Raw genomic sequence first — 16,089 nt, 5'->3', positions numbered from 1 at the left:
CAAGAAGAATTTACATTTAATTGTACTTTTCTGTGATTACTTTATTATGTGGTTAAGTTAGATATATAACTCATATTAGAATTGCAGTTTTATAAGAGATTATGCAGCATCCTTTTAAAAATTGGGAGGTATCCAACATGGGCATTGGGTAATGGGTTTATTCCTTTACATTCTTTGAGGGCAAAGTGTACCTTCCTACAGCAAGGACAGTAAGCATTTAATTTTGCATCTGAGCCTGCACTCTGTTTTCTTGGGGTTTAATATGATTTGTAAATTCATTTATATTTTTGTAAATGCAGAATTTAGCAATGGGAGTCATAACTGTATAATGTTTAAAAATAAGATTTATGGAGTTTGATAAAACCTAGCTTTTATGACTGCCTCCAGTATGTACTAGCTCTTCACCAGGGGAACATTACTTCTTCTAAGGCTAGCTTCTTAATCTCAAAGGGGAAAAGAATAGAACTAGACTCATAAGGTTGTTGTGAAAATTAAATGAGATAATTCATGTGCCAGCCATCTAGTGAACATTCAATAAATTTTAAGCGTTATCAGTGAAGCACAGTTCTCAACCTATTAACCAAGCTAAGACATACTAATACACTGTGTAAATGATCTCATAAAAATGGAAGTTGTTTTCTTCTATAACTTAAGCTAACCAAATAAATCTAGAAGGGAATAAACTTTTTTTTTCATATAGCTTCACATAGATTGCCAAAACTTTTAGAAATTAATTAGAAATGGCAAATAATTCCCAATTAAAGTCTAATTAGAGTATAAGGGACTTAAGTAGGTTTTGAAAAATATGGAACCATTGTAAAGTGCATATTTCTCTATCAGGTTTCAAAACATTAAGAGGTAAGTTGTGTATTTATTTTATAGTAGCTGGTAACCTAGATGAGAAGATAAAGATTTTCCTTTGTAGTGTTTTTCTGTTTGTTTTTTAATTTTATTGGCATATAGTTGATTTACAATGCTGTGTTAGTTTCAGGTGTACAGCAAAGTGAATCTGTTTTATTATATATATATATATATATATATATATAAGAATGGAGATTTTTTTTCATTTTTTGATTCTTTTCCCATAAAGGTTATTACAGAATATTGAGTTCCCTGTGCTGCTCTGATCTTTATGATTTGCTTCCTTCCACTAACTTTAGATTTTGTTTGTTCTCTGGTTGCTTTAGGTGTAAGGTTAGGTTTGAGATTTTTCTTGTTTCCTGAGGTAAGATTTTATTGCTATAAACTTCCCTCTTAGTACTGCTTTTGCTGTGTCCCATAAGTTTTAGATCATCATGTTTTCGTTGTCATTTCTCTCTAGGTATTTTTTTAATTTCCTTATTTCTTCAGTGATCCATTGATTGTTTAGTAACATATTGTTTAGCCTCCACATGGTTTTTTTAGGGTTTTTTTCCTGTAAATTTATAATCTCATAGCATTGTTGTTTGAAAAGATATGTGAAGTGGGTCTCTTGTAGACAAACATATATACAGCTCTTATTTTTCTATCCATTCAACCAGTCTGTCTTTTGGTTGGAATATTTAATCCATTTACATTTAAGGTAATTATTGATATGTATGTTCTTATTGCCATGTGTTAATTGTTTTGGAATTGTTTTTTTAGGTCTTTTTTCTTTCATTCTTTTGGTCTCTTTTATGATTTGATGACTATCTTTAGTGTTGTGTTTGGATTCCTTTTTCTTTTTTGTGTGTATCGTTTTTTGGTTTGCAGTTCTTACGAGGTTTTGATATAGCTATATATATGTGTGTGTGTGTGTATATATATATATATAAAGAGAGAGAGGAGGTTTCAAGTTTCTGGTCTCTTAATTTCAAATGCATTTCCCGTATTTATACTGTCCTCATGGTTGCTGGTTTTGATATCATATTTGTGTGTAGATGATTTCCTACTTCTACTGTACATTTGTCTTTAGTGGTGAGCTTTCCCATTTGTGATTTTCTTGTTTCTAGTTGTGGCCACATTTTTTTTTTTTTCTTTCCTGCCTAGAAGTTCCTTTAGTGTTTGTTGTAAAGCTGGTTTGGTGGTGCTGAATTCTCTTAGCTTTTGCTTGTCTGTAAAAATTTTGATTTCTCTGTTGCATCTGAATGAGAGCCTTGCTGGGTATATAGTATTCTTTGCTGTAGGTTTTTCCCTTTCATCACTTTAAATATATCATGCCACTCCCTTCTGGCCTGCAGTTTCTGCTGAGAAATCAACTGATAACCTTATAGGGATTCCTTTGTATGTTGCTTCTCCCTTGCTTTTTTTTCTTTGTATTTAATTTTTGTCAGTTTGATTAATGTGTGTCTTGGCATGTTACTCCTTGGGTTTATCCCATATGGGACTCTCTGTACTTCCTGAACTTGAGTGTTTCCTTTCTCATATTAGGGAAGTTTTCAGCTAAAATCTCTTCAATTATTTTCTCAGGCCCTTTCTCTTCTACTTCTGGGACCTCTATAATGTGAATGTTGGTGTGTTTAATGTTGTTTTAATGTGTTTGTGGTCTCCTTTTCACAGGCTACAGGTTTGTATTAATTGTTCCTTTTACTTCTGGTGTCTGTCCCCTGGTGGGTGAGGATGGTCCAGGGACTTGTGCAGGCTTCCTGGGGGGAGGGACTGGTACCTGCCCTATGTCCAAAAAGGACATAGGTAGATGATGTGTGGATGACTCCTTTTGAACTTGACTAGCTTATCACAGACAGTTTAGATTATACCTTACTTCAAAGGAGTAAGATAAAATTGTATTACCTAGAATTTAATCATACACAGCAGTTAACTTTTTTTTTTTAAAGGGTATCTCTCTAATGAAGCCTACTTCATTTTAGAAAATACTTTCATCTGTGACTTAGGCATTCCTTGCAATTTATATTTATTGGATGGGCTAATTCATTTAAAATAATTATGTAGCTGTTACTGAAAGTAAGTGAAATAATTGTATTAGACTTCATTCTTGCATATGATATATATGAGTGTGTGTGTACATACATACATATGCTTCAGGGTAAAGTCATAGGTTTGGGGGGTTTTAAGTGTGCCTACTCTTTTTGTTAAATTTGAACATTTTCCTTATAGAGACACTAGTTGAGGAATGCCTCTTGCACTTCTAAAAATCAAATGTTTACGTTCCATAGTTTATTCATTTTTTAAAAGTTTCTGCAAGTCTACAAGAACAAGTCAAAGCGGAGCCTATTGTACTGAAATAGTTTGGAACCAGGTGCTTCTGTCTATAGCTTCCTTTTCCCAGTAAGGATTCTGCCTAGTAATCTGTATGTTCAAATGTTAGCATTTCAGTTCAGAAAGAGTCTCTTGGCGCCTGATTAACTTTTTAGAGCAGATAACCAGGACCTTTTACTCTTTTGGTTCTGTCTCTTCTGTTATAGGCTCTGGGTTTTTATGACAGGTGCCAGAACCAGTACTCAGGGGTGCAGATGGGATGCACAGCCTGGCATGAACCTGACTAATAATGCACAAATGACTCATTTTTTACACCTCATTTCTAGACACTGTTTGTAACTCATTCCTTTTCAGGGTTCTGAAAAAATATTGTTAGAAAAAAGCAAGGTGAAGAGGGGAGAAGAATTTGAGGATCAAGTTCAATTGAAGAGTGAAACTGGGGACACATCTTCACTACATGCCAAGTTTGTGTCCCACTGATGTGACAAATTAAAGCTACTTGTAACATAGAAGGGGGTGTCCTGAAGGTTTCAGGATATTACTGGGAGGCATCACAGAAATCATTTCCAGCCCTTTGCAAAGGAGGTACAATTTAGTGGCCGTTAAGTCATCAGATTCTAGGTCTCCTTTTCTCAATCACTGCTTTTGGGTTAAATTAAAAGAAATACACCTTGAAAGTATATATTTTTTAAAGCTGTTCACATGTAGTTCTTTTTCTTCTCAAGATTTGAAATGAAATTGGATTTGTCACTCTTCACCTGTATTTGTATTCTTCTAACTTTATGCGTGAATTCTTTTCTGATTTCTCTCCTTCTCAGTCTTGCTGTCATCCTCTCTAATTTATTTGCACCTGAATTCTCTCAGAGATGATCCAAAAATCAGAACATGAGGTTTCCTTTATTTACACTGAGTGCACTTGAATGGGAGATGTTATTTTCATATTCAAAGTTCATGATAAAATTATCAAGCAGATGCCTCAGTTATTTTTCATGTAGAAAAACGTCATCAATATATGGCAAGGTAGTTTAGTATTCTAAGGCTTGAATAACTATTTTACTCCAACACAAATTTCATTATGCATTTAAAAAATTTTTTAATAATATTTTTTTAGCCACGCCTCACAACATATGGGATCTTAGTTCCCTGACCAGGGATCAAACCCATGTCTCCTGCATTGGAAGCATCGAGTCATAACCACTGGACCACCAGGGAAGTCCTGTCATAGTAAAATTTGTAATTGTTGATATACCCAGTTTTTTTCCTGCCAGGCTGAAAGCACTTAAAAAATAAAACCCAAAATCTATGAATGACTGACCTTAATTACTTCAGTGGTTTTTCCAGAAATAACTGGAAAGTATTTCAGTTGTTTTGTTTTAATGTATGGTGTCAATATTAAACATTGCACATCTATTCAGAGAATATTACAGCTAGTTTCTTTCTGTTAGTCTGTACAGAGGAGTTTTTTCCTGTTCACTAAAACTGCCACTGAATTGACTATATTATTAAGTTTTGTTCTTTCCGTATTTCAACCTTTAGGTCCAAGTAATTGAAGTCCTATAACATCCCCTCTAGCTCTTCAGACACAGTGGGGATTAATTAGACTGGCCCACCTCCAGGTTTGAGAAGGCATTTGTGGAAACCACTGTCTACTACATGGAATTCAAGCTTTTCCAGTTCCAGTGTGTCCAGGGTAGCCAGCTGGATGTTTAGCTGTCATGCATCTTTTCGCTTTTCTTCCCTGATCTACCAAGACCTAAACGGTATTTGCTCTGCTCTTAACTGTGGAGACCATTCGTGATTTGGTTCAACAGGAAACTCTTTTCCTGCTTTTGTAAGTGATAGGGTTACTTAAGCAAAAAATATTAAATTGCAGAGAAAAAAATGAGGGCAATATGTAAAAGATAAATCCCCATCGTAATCTGTAATGAAAGAACATTTGACATAGCAGTCCTAGTGGTAATAACAAGCAGACTACAGTTGCTAATTTATGATAGCAGATGTGTTTCTTTTCAAACAAGTGCAAGCATACTAAACAATGAATTACACTGAACAAGTTCATACTAAGTGCTTTACAAGTGTTGCCTAATTTAATTCTCATGTCATATTTCCTAAGCAGGTATTATTAAGTATTGTTATTGCTATTCCTACTTTTTGTATGAGAGAACTGTATATTAGTGGAGACATGTACAGTGTTATAAGGTATCAGACCCAGGACCCAAACACAGCCCAGACTGCCTTCTGGATGTCCTGTATAAGGTATTTTTCCCTATGTATTTTCTAATCTGAAAGACCTGTGTGTCTCTGGAAGCACCTGTAGATCTGTGGATATGGCAACTCCATCTTTGTTTCACATAGTGGCTTTAGGATGTCTTTGGTGAACTCTGTGTCTAATTTAAAATGTCCTCCACTTACACAATTCTAAACATGGTCTCTCAAGGTTGGGAGTATGTTAAATATGAGATTATGCTTCATTACAACCAAAATATACCAATTGCCTTTGGGCATAAAATATTCATTATACTTAGGTCAGTTTTTCTCTCTGTCTCACATGAGCCTTAAATGAAATCATTGTAACTCACATATTTAATGGAGAGGAATTTTGTGATACTTGTTCTGGGAAAAGGAAGGATCAATTTCAGTTGTGATTAAACTTCTTCCTATCTTGAGACATGAAAAACAGTATCATATATGCAGATGTTTTGCACATCTCTGGTTTGGATCTTAAACAGCAGATCTAGATAGGTACAGTCATTGTTCTGGTGGACTGCTGACATGAGAAATATGAAATTATCATATACTAAACAATCGTCCTACATTCCTATCTCTTATCTTGATTTAGTGCCTACTTAAATGTTTGACTGTAATCAGTCAGCCTTCACTCTTCTGTGTGTTCCATCCTCCATAGCCAATAAGTCCCTAAGTGCTGTTAATTTTACTTTGGTTCTTGAATCTGTGTCTTTCTCTCCCTTGATGTTGGACCTGATTTTGTCCATGGTCCATCTTTCCGTCCCTGAATTTGGGGACATTACCGTGTCTCTGTCAGCTCCAATCCAGGACCACAGAGAGGGTAAGCTTTTTAAAATCAAATGTGATTGCGATGTGCCCAGCCTAAACTAAGATTTCTATTTCTTGCCATTGTCTACAGACTAGAATCACCTTCTGTGACCTAACTACTCCCTCCCAGTTCAGCCTTTTCTCTCTCCACTCACATCAAATTGCAGAGTTGCACTTTCTCAGACTCATCCTGCTTTGTTTTACCTCTTCTTATATGCCTTGCTCCTTCTTCCTGGAATACCTCTCCCCAGAATCCACAAATAGTAACTCCTTTTTTGTAGTCAAGACTTACTTCCTTTGCTTCTGAGTCCAAGTTGGGTACTGTTCCTATGGGCTGCATAACACCTTGTATAGAATAGTCTTAGAGCATCCTTCATGGCTGATTGGTTTGTCTCTTTGTCTGTCTCCTCTGGTGGACTCCTGCTTTTGGAGGCAATGACCAAGCATTATTTCATCATTGTATACATAGCATCTCATAAAATGCTGATGTGAAATAGAGAAGGCATATGATACATGCATACTGAATGAATCCATGAATGTTTAGATGTACTCAGTAGTAGAAAAGAACATTAGATCTTGTCATTTATCCATAAGTAGCATTTCCATTGGACCTGAATTTTCCCATTTCATAACATTCTACAGTTTTAGGCCTTTTGAGATCCAGCCTATTTCTCTAATTTTTCTGGAAAATTGATATGGCATAGGTTAAAAGCATTTAGATTATATTTTCAGATTAATAGCTCTGGAGTTATACATGGGCTCAAGAAAAAAGATAATATATGATTTTTAGAGTCTACAGAGAGAAAAATGATTGCAGTTGAGACTAAGGATACTTTAAAATTCAGTTTAAGTTTCAGTTAAAAATGCTACATTTGATATCTAATTTATCTCAATCATACACCTGAATTTTATTAATTATAAATCTGTATTCTTTGTGACTACAAATAATAAGTGGGTTCATAAGTGCACATTCAAAGTTTGGCCCTCTGTTACTGGGGATCTGATATATCTGATTGCACAGCACATAAATCCAGACACAATGATAAGTTGACTTCTCTCATCCTCTAAATCTTTTGCTTAGATGTCATGTCCAGTGACATCCATCTGTGATCACAGCACGAATGCACTAGTACCCCTGTATTTTTCCTATCATTTCACTTTTTAAAACAATTTCTTTGCTTGAAACATTTCAGAAGTGTCACGTATACTTACATGAAATCCAAATGTTCCTCACAGCCCACAGAGCAAGGCACATTCTGACACCTACTCACCTCTTGATGGCATCAGGCTATTTGATCCTTCACTCTTCCGGTAGGAAGAGCCACATGGCCTGCTTTTCCATGAGATTCAAACATGCCACCATGTTCCTGAAACCTTCTTTCTGCTCCCTCTCACCTGTTGATCTCATACTGTTCTTTATGCCCCAGCTCAGTATTACCTTCACAGAGGGAATGTCCTCACCCACCGATTAAATTAGGTGCTTCTCATGCCCGTAGATCTTTATCATGAACCTGTGTGTTTCCTTTGTAGCACATATCACAATTAGTAAATGTTTGCCTTGCTCAAATATAAAAGCACCTTGAGAGTAATGACCTTAATATCTTTTTAAAACCATTATATTTTCAAGGCCTAGCATAGGGCACCCAGGAGGAAAAATATTTTGGGGAATCAGTGAATAGTACACATCACAGCCTACTGCTTATTTTACTACCTTTGTTATATATTTTCAGCCCCTCGTGAATAGGCCTGGTATCTCTATTATTCCTTATTATACCACCCAATAAATGGAAGAGAGTAGATACCAAAAACATTAACTAAATTAACTGAGGGTTATCAAAATCACATGTGTGTGAATGGTAAAATGTATGTTTCTTTCTGTGCACCACTTACATGACTCAAATTTTAGCAAGACCACAAAGATAGGAACTGAACTGTGTAAGAATTGATTATAGAAATTTAGAAAAACAAAATTTTTAACAAAATCACATAGTGCTTACTATGTGTGGCACTATTTAAGTACTATACAAATATAAACTCACTTAACCTTTGTAAAGTTACTATGAGACATTTTCTTTGAAGTAAGTACTATTATTTCCATTTTGGAGAGGAGGAAACAGGCAGGGGGAAGTAGAAGTTATTTAAAAGCTAAGTTTACTTGCCCATTGATGTGGATAATTATAAACAAATTACTGAACTTGTATTCTGATTGTGCTAGCAAGTTTTCATTTAGGTCATTTTTCAGTTACACCTAATACATACATAATAAATGTAGTATAATAATTTTCACCATTCAATATGTCATTTGGTAACAAAATGTGCTACTATAAGAGTAGTATACCTTAAGACCATATGCAGTTAAGATTTTTCTAGTATTTCCAAATCTTTTGTTTAGATCAACTGTCCAAAAGAAATACATTGTGATTCACAAGTGTGAAACACATATGTAATTAAAAATTTTCAAGGAACCTCATTAGCAAAAACTTTTTAAAAAGTGAAATAAATGCTAATAATATATTTAATTTAATGCAGTATAAACTATAATTTTCACATGTATCAATAAAATTATTAATATATTTTACTTAACAAATTAAGTCTTCAACATCACATGGACATTGTACATTTAGAGCACATCTCAATTCATATTTTAAATAGCAACAGCCACATTTCAAATGCTTGTTCACCGCTTGTGGCTCACGGATACCATGTTGAACAGTGAAGATTTAGACAAGTCTTTTATGACTAATAAGAAATTCTGAATGTTTATAAAGACCACAGAGAAAATAGTGTTTCTTGGTGAAGGGTGGCTCATCCTTCAAGTCTTACCTTAGTGTCATCTTGTCTGCGTTCTCTGAGCATCCTGGCTGTACCTTCCTATACATATTTTCTTAGCATATATTATAGTGCTATATAATTGCATTATATCATAACTGATTTGTTTCTCATGTAAAATATTGAACTTAATGCCTGTCTCCATAGCAGCTTGCCCATACTTTGTCAATTTACCAAAGATTTATTGAAATCTTAGTATCAGGTACTGTTTTTTTGTGCTCTAGATATATCTGTGCAGAATAAGATTACTGCCCTTATGGGGCTTACAGTTTTAGAAAGTCTGTGCTCAGTAAAAATACTGTTGAATTAAATGAAATTCAGGCACTAGCCTTTTGGAAGAAGTCTATAAACAATGGGTTAATCTTAAGTAACTGATATTTAAGAGGTTTACATATCGTCTTGCAAATTAAAACAAAAACCTTTTACAGCTTTTTAAGGATGGGGAAAACTGGCCTGACGGCAGTATGCATGACTAAGTGGTTTACAGTGAACCCCAGACTCAATATGTGGAATATGTTAATACATGAATGGCAGAAGTTGTTCTTTAATGTAAGTAGAGCCTCATTTAGAAGTTAGCACCGCTCTGTGGTGATCAGATTACATCTGCAGAATTATATTAAGTTCTGGGTCAATAATGCTACCGTTAACCTCTGGGAAGTGGGTTAGGAAAATAAGACTAAAATACTGCCAAGGTGATTCAGTAAAAAGCATGTTCCAGGTTAACTGTCTGGATATGTATCTGACACACCACAGTGAAGGTTAGAATAAAGGAGTTCGCTGACTTACAGTATCAGCTTCTAAATTTTTCTCCATCTTCTGTTCTGTTTCTCTCGGGTTTGGGAGGCTGCTGCTCTCCTGGTCTGCGTGCTTCTTTGCACCCATGCACGTCTGTACCCTCTTAAAGCGAATTGCGTGACGACTTGCACTCTGTGTGAGCTACTTGGATGCAAGGAACATCTCTTGTTATATTTTCTCAGCGCCCAGCACTTACTTCCTACATACTGGTATGCTTGGAGAATGTTGCATCGAATATTAGGAAACTGAATTCTAAAATCAGAAATTAGGTCAACATTATGCATTCTAACTTCTTTTCTCACATCTACTTTTCCCTACTTCCTTAGTCCAATCAGAATGATTTTTTTCCAAAAATACACACCTGATCATATTGTGCCCTCCTTCACGCTGGTTGCCTCGTGGGCCGGCCGGGCCTGGCTGGTGCCTGGGTCTCCCGGCTTCCCTCCCGTTTCTTTCTTTGCTCTCCACCCTACACGTTGGCCTCACACCTTTGCTCACTGGTTGACTGTGCCCAGAATATTCTTCCATATCACATCTCCGCCCTCAGCCTTCGGTTACTCTGCCTTAAGGCCTCCTCTAACCTGTTTCCCCTAATACATAGCCTCAAAAGATCATAGTTCCCCCTTTAGGAATAATCATCACTGTTCTAGTTTTACATACAGTTTGCCTGTGTGGTCCACCCCATTTAATTGTAAGTTCCGTGAGGAAATGTGTCACGTCTGCTGCTATGTGCACCATCGTATCACTATACCAAATGCATAAAATGGTTAGCACATCATTGTGAAATAGATATATAAATTCACCAACCAGCACGATTCAAGTACATGTCTAGACTTCAACCAGACCTAAACCTTTCCTTCTGTCTCCACTCAGAAGTATAGTCCATATGATAGAAAAGATGTGTGATGAAACCTCTGAAAATATATAATCTTGTGCTTACTTAGGCAGAAAATATTCCTTTTAATACAGCGATTATCTCCATAACCTCTGAAGAACAGTTAATGCTTGTTCCACGTAAAGGTTAAAATTTATTTTTTATAGCATGCTCAGGCAGTTAGAAATTAATATTCTCCCAAGTCATTGAAATGTTAAATTGTCTAACCTTCTAAAACACTTCACAGTTTTTCTCAGCTTACGGCAAGATTGGGAAATAAGACAAACTCCATAAGATGTTAATATCCTTAATGGGCACTGGACCCATGGGCTGACGGCACCCCTGGGTTCTCACATTTCACTTCTACTAAACACTATAATTGAGGGTCAAAAGGCAAGTGTATTATTGGTGGTGTGAAAATACGTTTATTTATTTATTTATTTATTTATTTGGTTTTTGTGCTACGCGGGCCTCTCACTGTTGTGGCCTCTCCCGTTGCGAAGCACAGGCTCCGGACGCGCAGGCTCAGCGGCCATGGCTCACGGGCCCAGCCGCTCTGCGACATGTGGGATCTTCCCGGACCGGGGCACGAACCCGTGTCCCCTGCATCGGCAGGCGGATTCTCAACCACTGCGCCACCAGGGAAGCCCAATACATTTACAATAGAATGTAATAATTGTGAGATGTAGATATCTATCACAAGATCCACTGTAATTATAGGAGGGAAAGAAAATTGAGAATTTGGAAATGTTTTGCATTCTTCGACACTGACTTAAATGAAAAGGGCATCTAATTCTTACATAATTCTTCTCTTCTTCATGCCCTCCTTACTCTTGTGCCCATTCACTTCTTCCATCCGGCATGTGGGAAGATCCCACGTGCCGCGGAGCCGCTGGGCCCGTGAGCCATGGCCGCTGAGCCTGCGCGTCCGGAGCCTGTGCTCCGCAACGGGAGAGGCCACAGCAGTGAGAGACCCGCGTACTGCAAAAAAAGAAAAGTGCCCCAGTAAACAATTGATTTCCCACTATTTCCAAAGATCTCCAATAAAAATATCTTTGTCAGCCATGCTCCTGTTGATGATAGAGAACCAATAGACACATACCTAAAAAAGCATATACTTTTCATTGATAATAAAACCATTTTGTTTAAATAAATCCGTAGGGTTTTTGGTTTTTTAAAGCAGATTGAGTTGAAGGCTGAAATATGCTTCACCCCTAGGCATTGCATTTAATTACTCTGAATTACCCTGATGTCTTTCTTAGTTTTATATTTTTATTCTCAAATTATTCTTAATGCCAAAGAAATACCTGAAAAGATATTTTAAATATAAATATTTCAAAGTCCTTTTTAAAACTATGCTGAGTAACATACCCCAAACAATAATCCACTTCGTGTATATTTTCGGCCTCCTAGACCTTGCAGGAAAAGAATATTGTGATTAAAAATTATTTTAAAAGATAACTTACTTGTAGACAGATCATTAAAGATAATTCACTAATTTATATATTTTTGAATTCCAAAGTTCAAGAATACTTTCTACTTCATTTTAACTTGATTCAACAGGCCATGAAATCTAATGTGTTCCCAATTCGGCAAGCATTCAGTCACTCGTAGAGCAGAGCAGTCACCTTCTAATTAGTGTACAGTCATCCAGCTCTATCTGTAGGGAATTGGTTCCAGGAACCCCGATATACCAAACTCCAAGGATGCCCAAGTCCCTTATATAAAGTGGCACAGTATTTGCATATAACCTATGCACATCCTCCCCTATGCTTTAAATTATCTCTAGGTTACTTACAATACCCAGTACAATGTAAATGCTATATAAATAGTTGTAAATTCAATGTAAATATTATATAAAATAGTAGCCTATGTGAAGCGAATCCAAGTTTTGTGTTTTGAAACTTCCTGGAGTTTTTTTTTTAAAAATAGTTTCAGTCTGGGGTTGCTTGAATCTTTGGATGTGGAACCTGCAGATACAGAGGAACAACTGTACTTATTAAAAGGCACAAAAGTATATTCAGTTTGTTTAAAGAGTAGCCAGTGTAGTTGTTCTCTGTTTCCAGTGCAAACATGTGCTTTAGCATTTATTAATTTTGATAAAGGAAAAAAAAATCCTAATGTTAAAGGGATGATTGATGTCTTCAATCAAACTTTGGCTACTGCTAAAAATCTCACAACCTGTACTCTCTGTCTAGGTGTAATACATAAAAACCAAGTTCAGTGTTTCATACTGAAAGTGGGACTCTATTATAAAGAAGCTTTTAATGTTTGTATATGGTCTGAACATGCTGGATTTTATTTAACAGCTGAGTTTCATAGACAAGTACTAGGCATTTCTTCAAAGAACCCAGCCAAATGCTGTAATCCATTTCCTTCTGAAACTGCAGTTGTTAAATTAGACCCCAAACATTTATGAATGTCGCTTTGCCTTTCCAGCAATTAAGGAGTTCAAAAAAAAAAAATCCCTTGTGTTTCATGGCTTTGAAATTATTTATCCTCCCCTGGCCCTTCCATTTGCTCTATCAGATGCTTTGGGGGTTACGTTCAAGAGGGAGATATCAATTCTGAACAGGTGTGGAAAAGGGTTTCTTGATGTATAAAAAGTGTTCTCGTTTAAAGGCGTTTTAGCAATTTTAGCACATTTACTGCTGTGAATTCCCATGGAAGGAGGCGGCCCATTCATTTCCCTTTAAAGGGCAGAAAAATCTGAAATCAACATCAGAGGCCGAATTTCACCAGGGTGCGGGAGCGGCTGGTGAGTTTACTGAAACTTTCCCTTTGCTGTCTCCTTGTTGCAGTGTTGATCCTCCTGATCGTCACTATGAGAAGAAGGAAAAAAGAGCCCCTTATTTTCGACGAAGAGCGAGATATCAGAGAAAACATCGTTAGATACGATGACGAGGGTGGGGGAGAAGAAGACACAGAAGCCTTTGACATGGCCGCGCTCAGAAACCTCAACGTCCTCAGAGACGCCAAGGCCCGGAGAGACGTGACGCCAGAAATACAGTTCTTGAGTCGACCGACTTTTAAAAGCATCCCGGATAATGTCATTTTCCGGGAATTTATTTGGGAAAGACTGAAGGAAGCCGACATTGACCCCTGCGCCCCGCCTTACGATTCCTTGCAGACATACGCCTTCGAAGGAAATGGCTCGGTGGCTGAATCGCTCAGCTCGCTGGATTCCATCAGCTCAAACTCTGATCAGAATTACGACCACCTTAGTGACTGGGGACCGCGTTTTAAACGACTCGCAGACATGTACGGAACTGGCCCGGAGAGTCTGTACTCATAGCCCTGGGACGTTAGTTGGAAATGTACTGAAGAAAAAGTAAAAGCAAAAAAAAAAACAAAACAAAACGCCACTACATACAGAAAAAACAAGAACTCCACTCGCTAGAGGAAATGGTTGTAAATATCTCTCCATTTTTAACCATTTAGGTTCTGCCTTGGTGAAGCATATCTTCATTAGACTTATCCAAGGGACTGCACTGACCACAGACTCTGAGCATTTGAAGGCTTTTTGATAAAAAAGAAATACTCAGTGGTTTGTGAATAGATAGCAACTCTCAGATACCTGCAAAGGCACCTAACCTCTGGAAGCAGTGCCCTGTGTTGTCAGTGTCCCCGGGGTGTCCTGTACATACCTTCATGGTACTGGCAGGGAGGGGAGTAAAACGTGATACACTAGGATTGAAAAGTCCTGGAACTTCTTGCATATCAAAACTTGGGACACATTTAATTTACAGTGATGCTTTCAGCTTGCTAGATTAGAGCATCCAGCAGAATATTATTGCTGTCAGTTAGCAAATACATTTTGTTTAGCAATATAACTATTCTTAGAGAATCCTCCCCAATCCTCCAATACAAGCCAATCAAATTTGGTTTAAGGCAACATAAACCGTTGTTTAGCAAATAAATTCTGAAATGTTCCACATAAGCAAAAGGTAAATCATTCTTAAAGTTGGCAGTCGTTTTTCAGATGCTTGTGTAGGTATGAAAAAAAGTTGCTGTCTATTCGTTGATTTATTATCTCTTCTGATTTGTACAGGAGACTATGTTTTCTTTTTTTATTGGACACATGGTGTTATATTTATTTTGGACCTCCAATCTCCACTCAATTCAGGTCCATCTTCCTGCCTCAGAATATTAAGCTCATCAGAACATGCTGATTTTTCTCCAGTCTGAGCTACATGGAGGAAATGAAGCATGGAAATGGAAGAAAAAAAAAAATAGTAGAGCAATTGAGGCCTGTTGCTGTTCACGTCTCAGAGAGGAACACAGCTACAAGGACATATAAGTTGTTTGTCTGAGCCATTAAAATTTACAAAATATTGAAAGAAAGTATGTGTACTATAGAAGGAAGATTTCAGAGAGAATTGAGATTTTGTTTGATGCAAGATTGATTTTTCAAGGTCACAAATTCTATATGCTCCAAAGACTTTCAAGATTTTGTTTTCCCCCCGCCCTCTTTTGCTGTAAAAATACTGAGTAAAGGACAGATTTTTTTAATATATCTTAATGTAATGTTATAAATTTCAAAACCCACCATTAAATTCTGATGCAAATATGTTCCTCAAGATTTAACCAAGCAATGTATACTTTCTATACCTGTTTAGATGTGCCAAAGTGAGGAGAGAAATTAAGTGATCACATGTGTTTGAGAAAGAAGAATTTTATGACTAAAATAATATTTCTACCTAACATTTTCTAGATTAATACTAGTTTAATGTGAATATATTCACATAAGAATGAACTTATTTTTTTCTTTCTTTTCTCCTTTTAAAAAAGGGTTTATTGTTGGGTTCCTAATAAATCTACAGATAGTGGACACTGTATAGGAAACTGTTTCTAAAAATGCTTCTTTCTGAAAGACGAACACTGGAACAAGAATATCGATCTTTTGATTACATGAGGAGAAACTCTGTAGGATTCTGTAAAATTGCAGCCCATCTTTAGAAATGAAGTATGTGAAAGTGGCCTTCAGCTCCATCAAAATAAATAATCAGTATGATTATCTACAAACATTCCTTTCATTTGAATAAAGTTTTATAGACATTGTTTCATGACTAGATATGCTTCTTGCTGTATTAATATACATATGAAAAATCAATTTTATAATGGTAAATGATACTGTTCATGACTTTTAGTCACGTGTAAGTTTTTCAAATTAAAAATGTAAAGCATAGTACACTTACCCAATTTCATAAAATCAGAGTGTGATGCAGGAATTATATAGGTATTACATTAGTAAGCTGATGAGAATACAGTTTTTTGATAATCCCCTTGTTGTCTGCAAGAAGATAAAATAGTACTTTTAGATTATGATATCAAAACTGCTGATTGTTGCATAAATGTAAGTT

The 16,089-nt window shown here is 36.4% G+C and overlaps 1 protein-coding gene across 1 annotated transcript in view; it reads left to right on the top strand.

The window, feature by feature from the left end:
* Positions 1-14,099, top strand: part of CDH7 (cadherin 7) — a 124,009-nt gene extending 109,910 nt beyond the window's left edge. The window contains exon 12 of the mRNA XM_059039334.2: positions 13,528-14,099. Within this exon, the coding sequence (XP_058895317.1) occupies positions 13,528-14,021 (494 nt within the window). The 3' untranslated portion in view covers positions 14,022-14,099. The remainder of the gene's footprint in view (positions 1-13,527) is intronic.
* The last annotated feature ends 1,990 nt before the right edge of the window (positions 14,100-16,089 follow it).

The sequence above is a fragment of the Kogia breviceps genome, chromosome 15 (genome assembly GCF_026419965.1).
Source record: "Kogia breviceps isolate mKogBre1 chromosome 15, mKogBre1 haplotype 1, whole genome shotgun sequence".
NCBI classification, from domain to species: domain Eukaryota; kingdom Metazoa; phylum Chordata; class Mammalia; order Artiodactyla; family Physeteridae; genus Kogia; species Kogia breviceps.
This window is presented reverse-complemented; position numbering and strand designations above follow the sequence as displayed.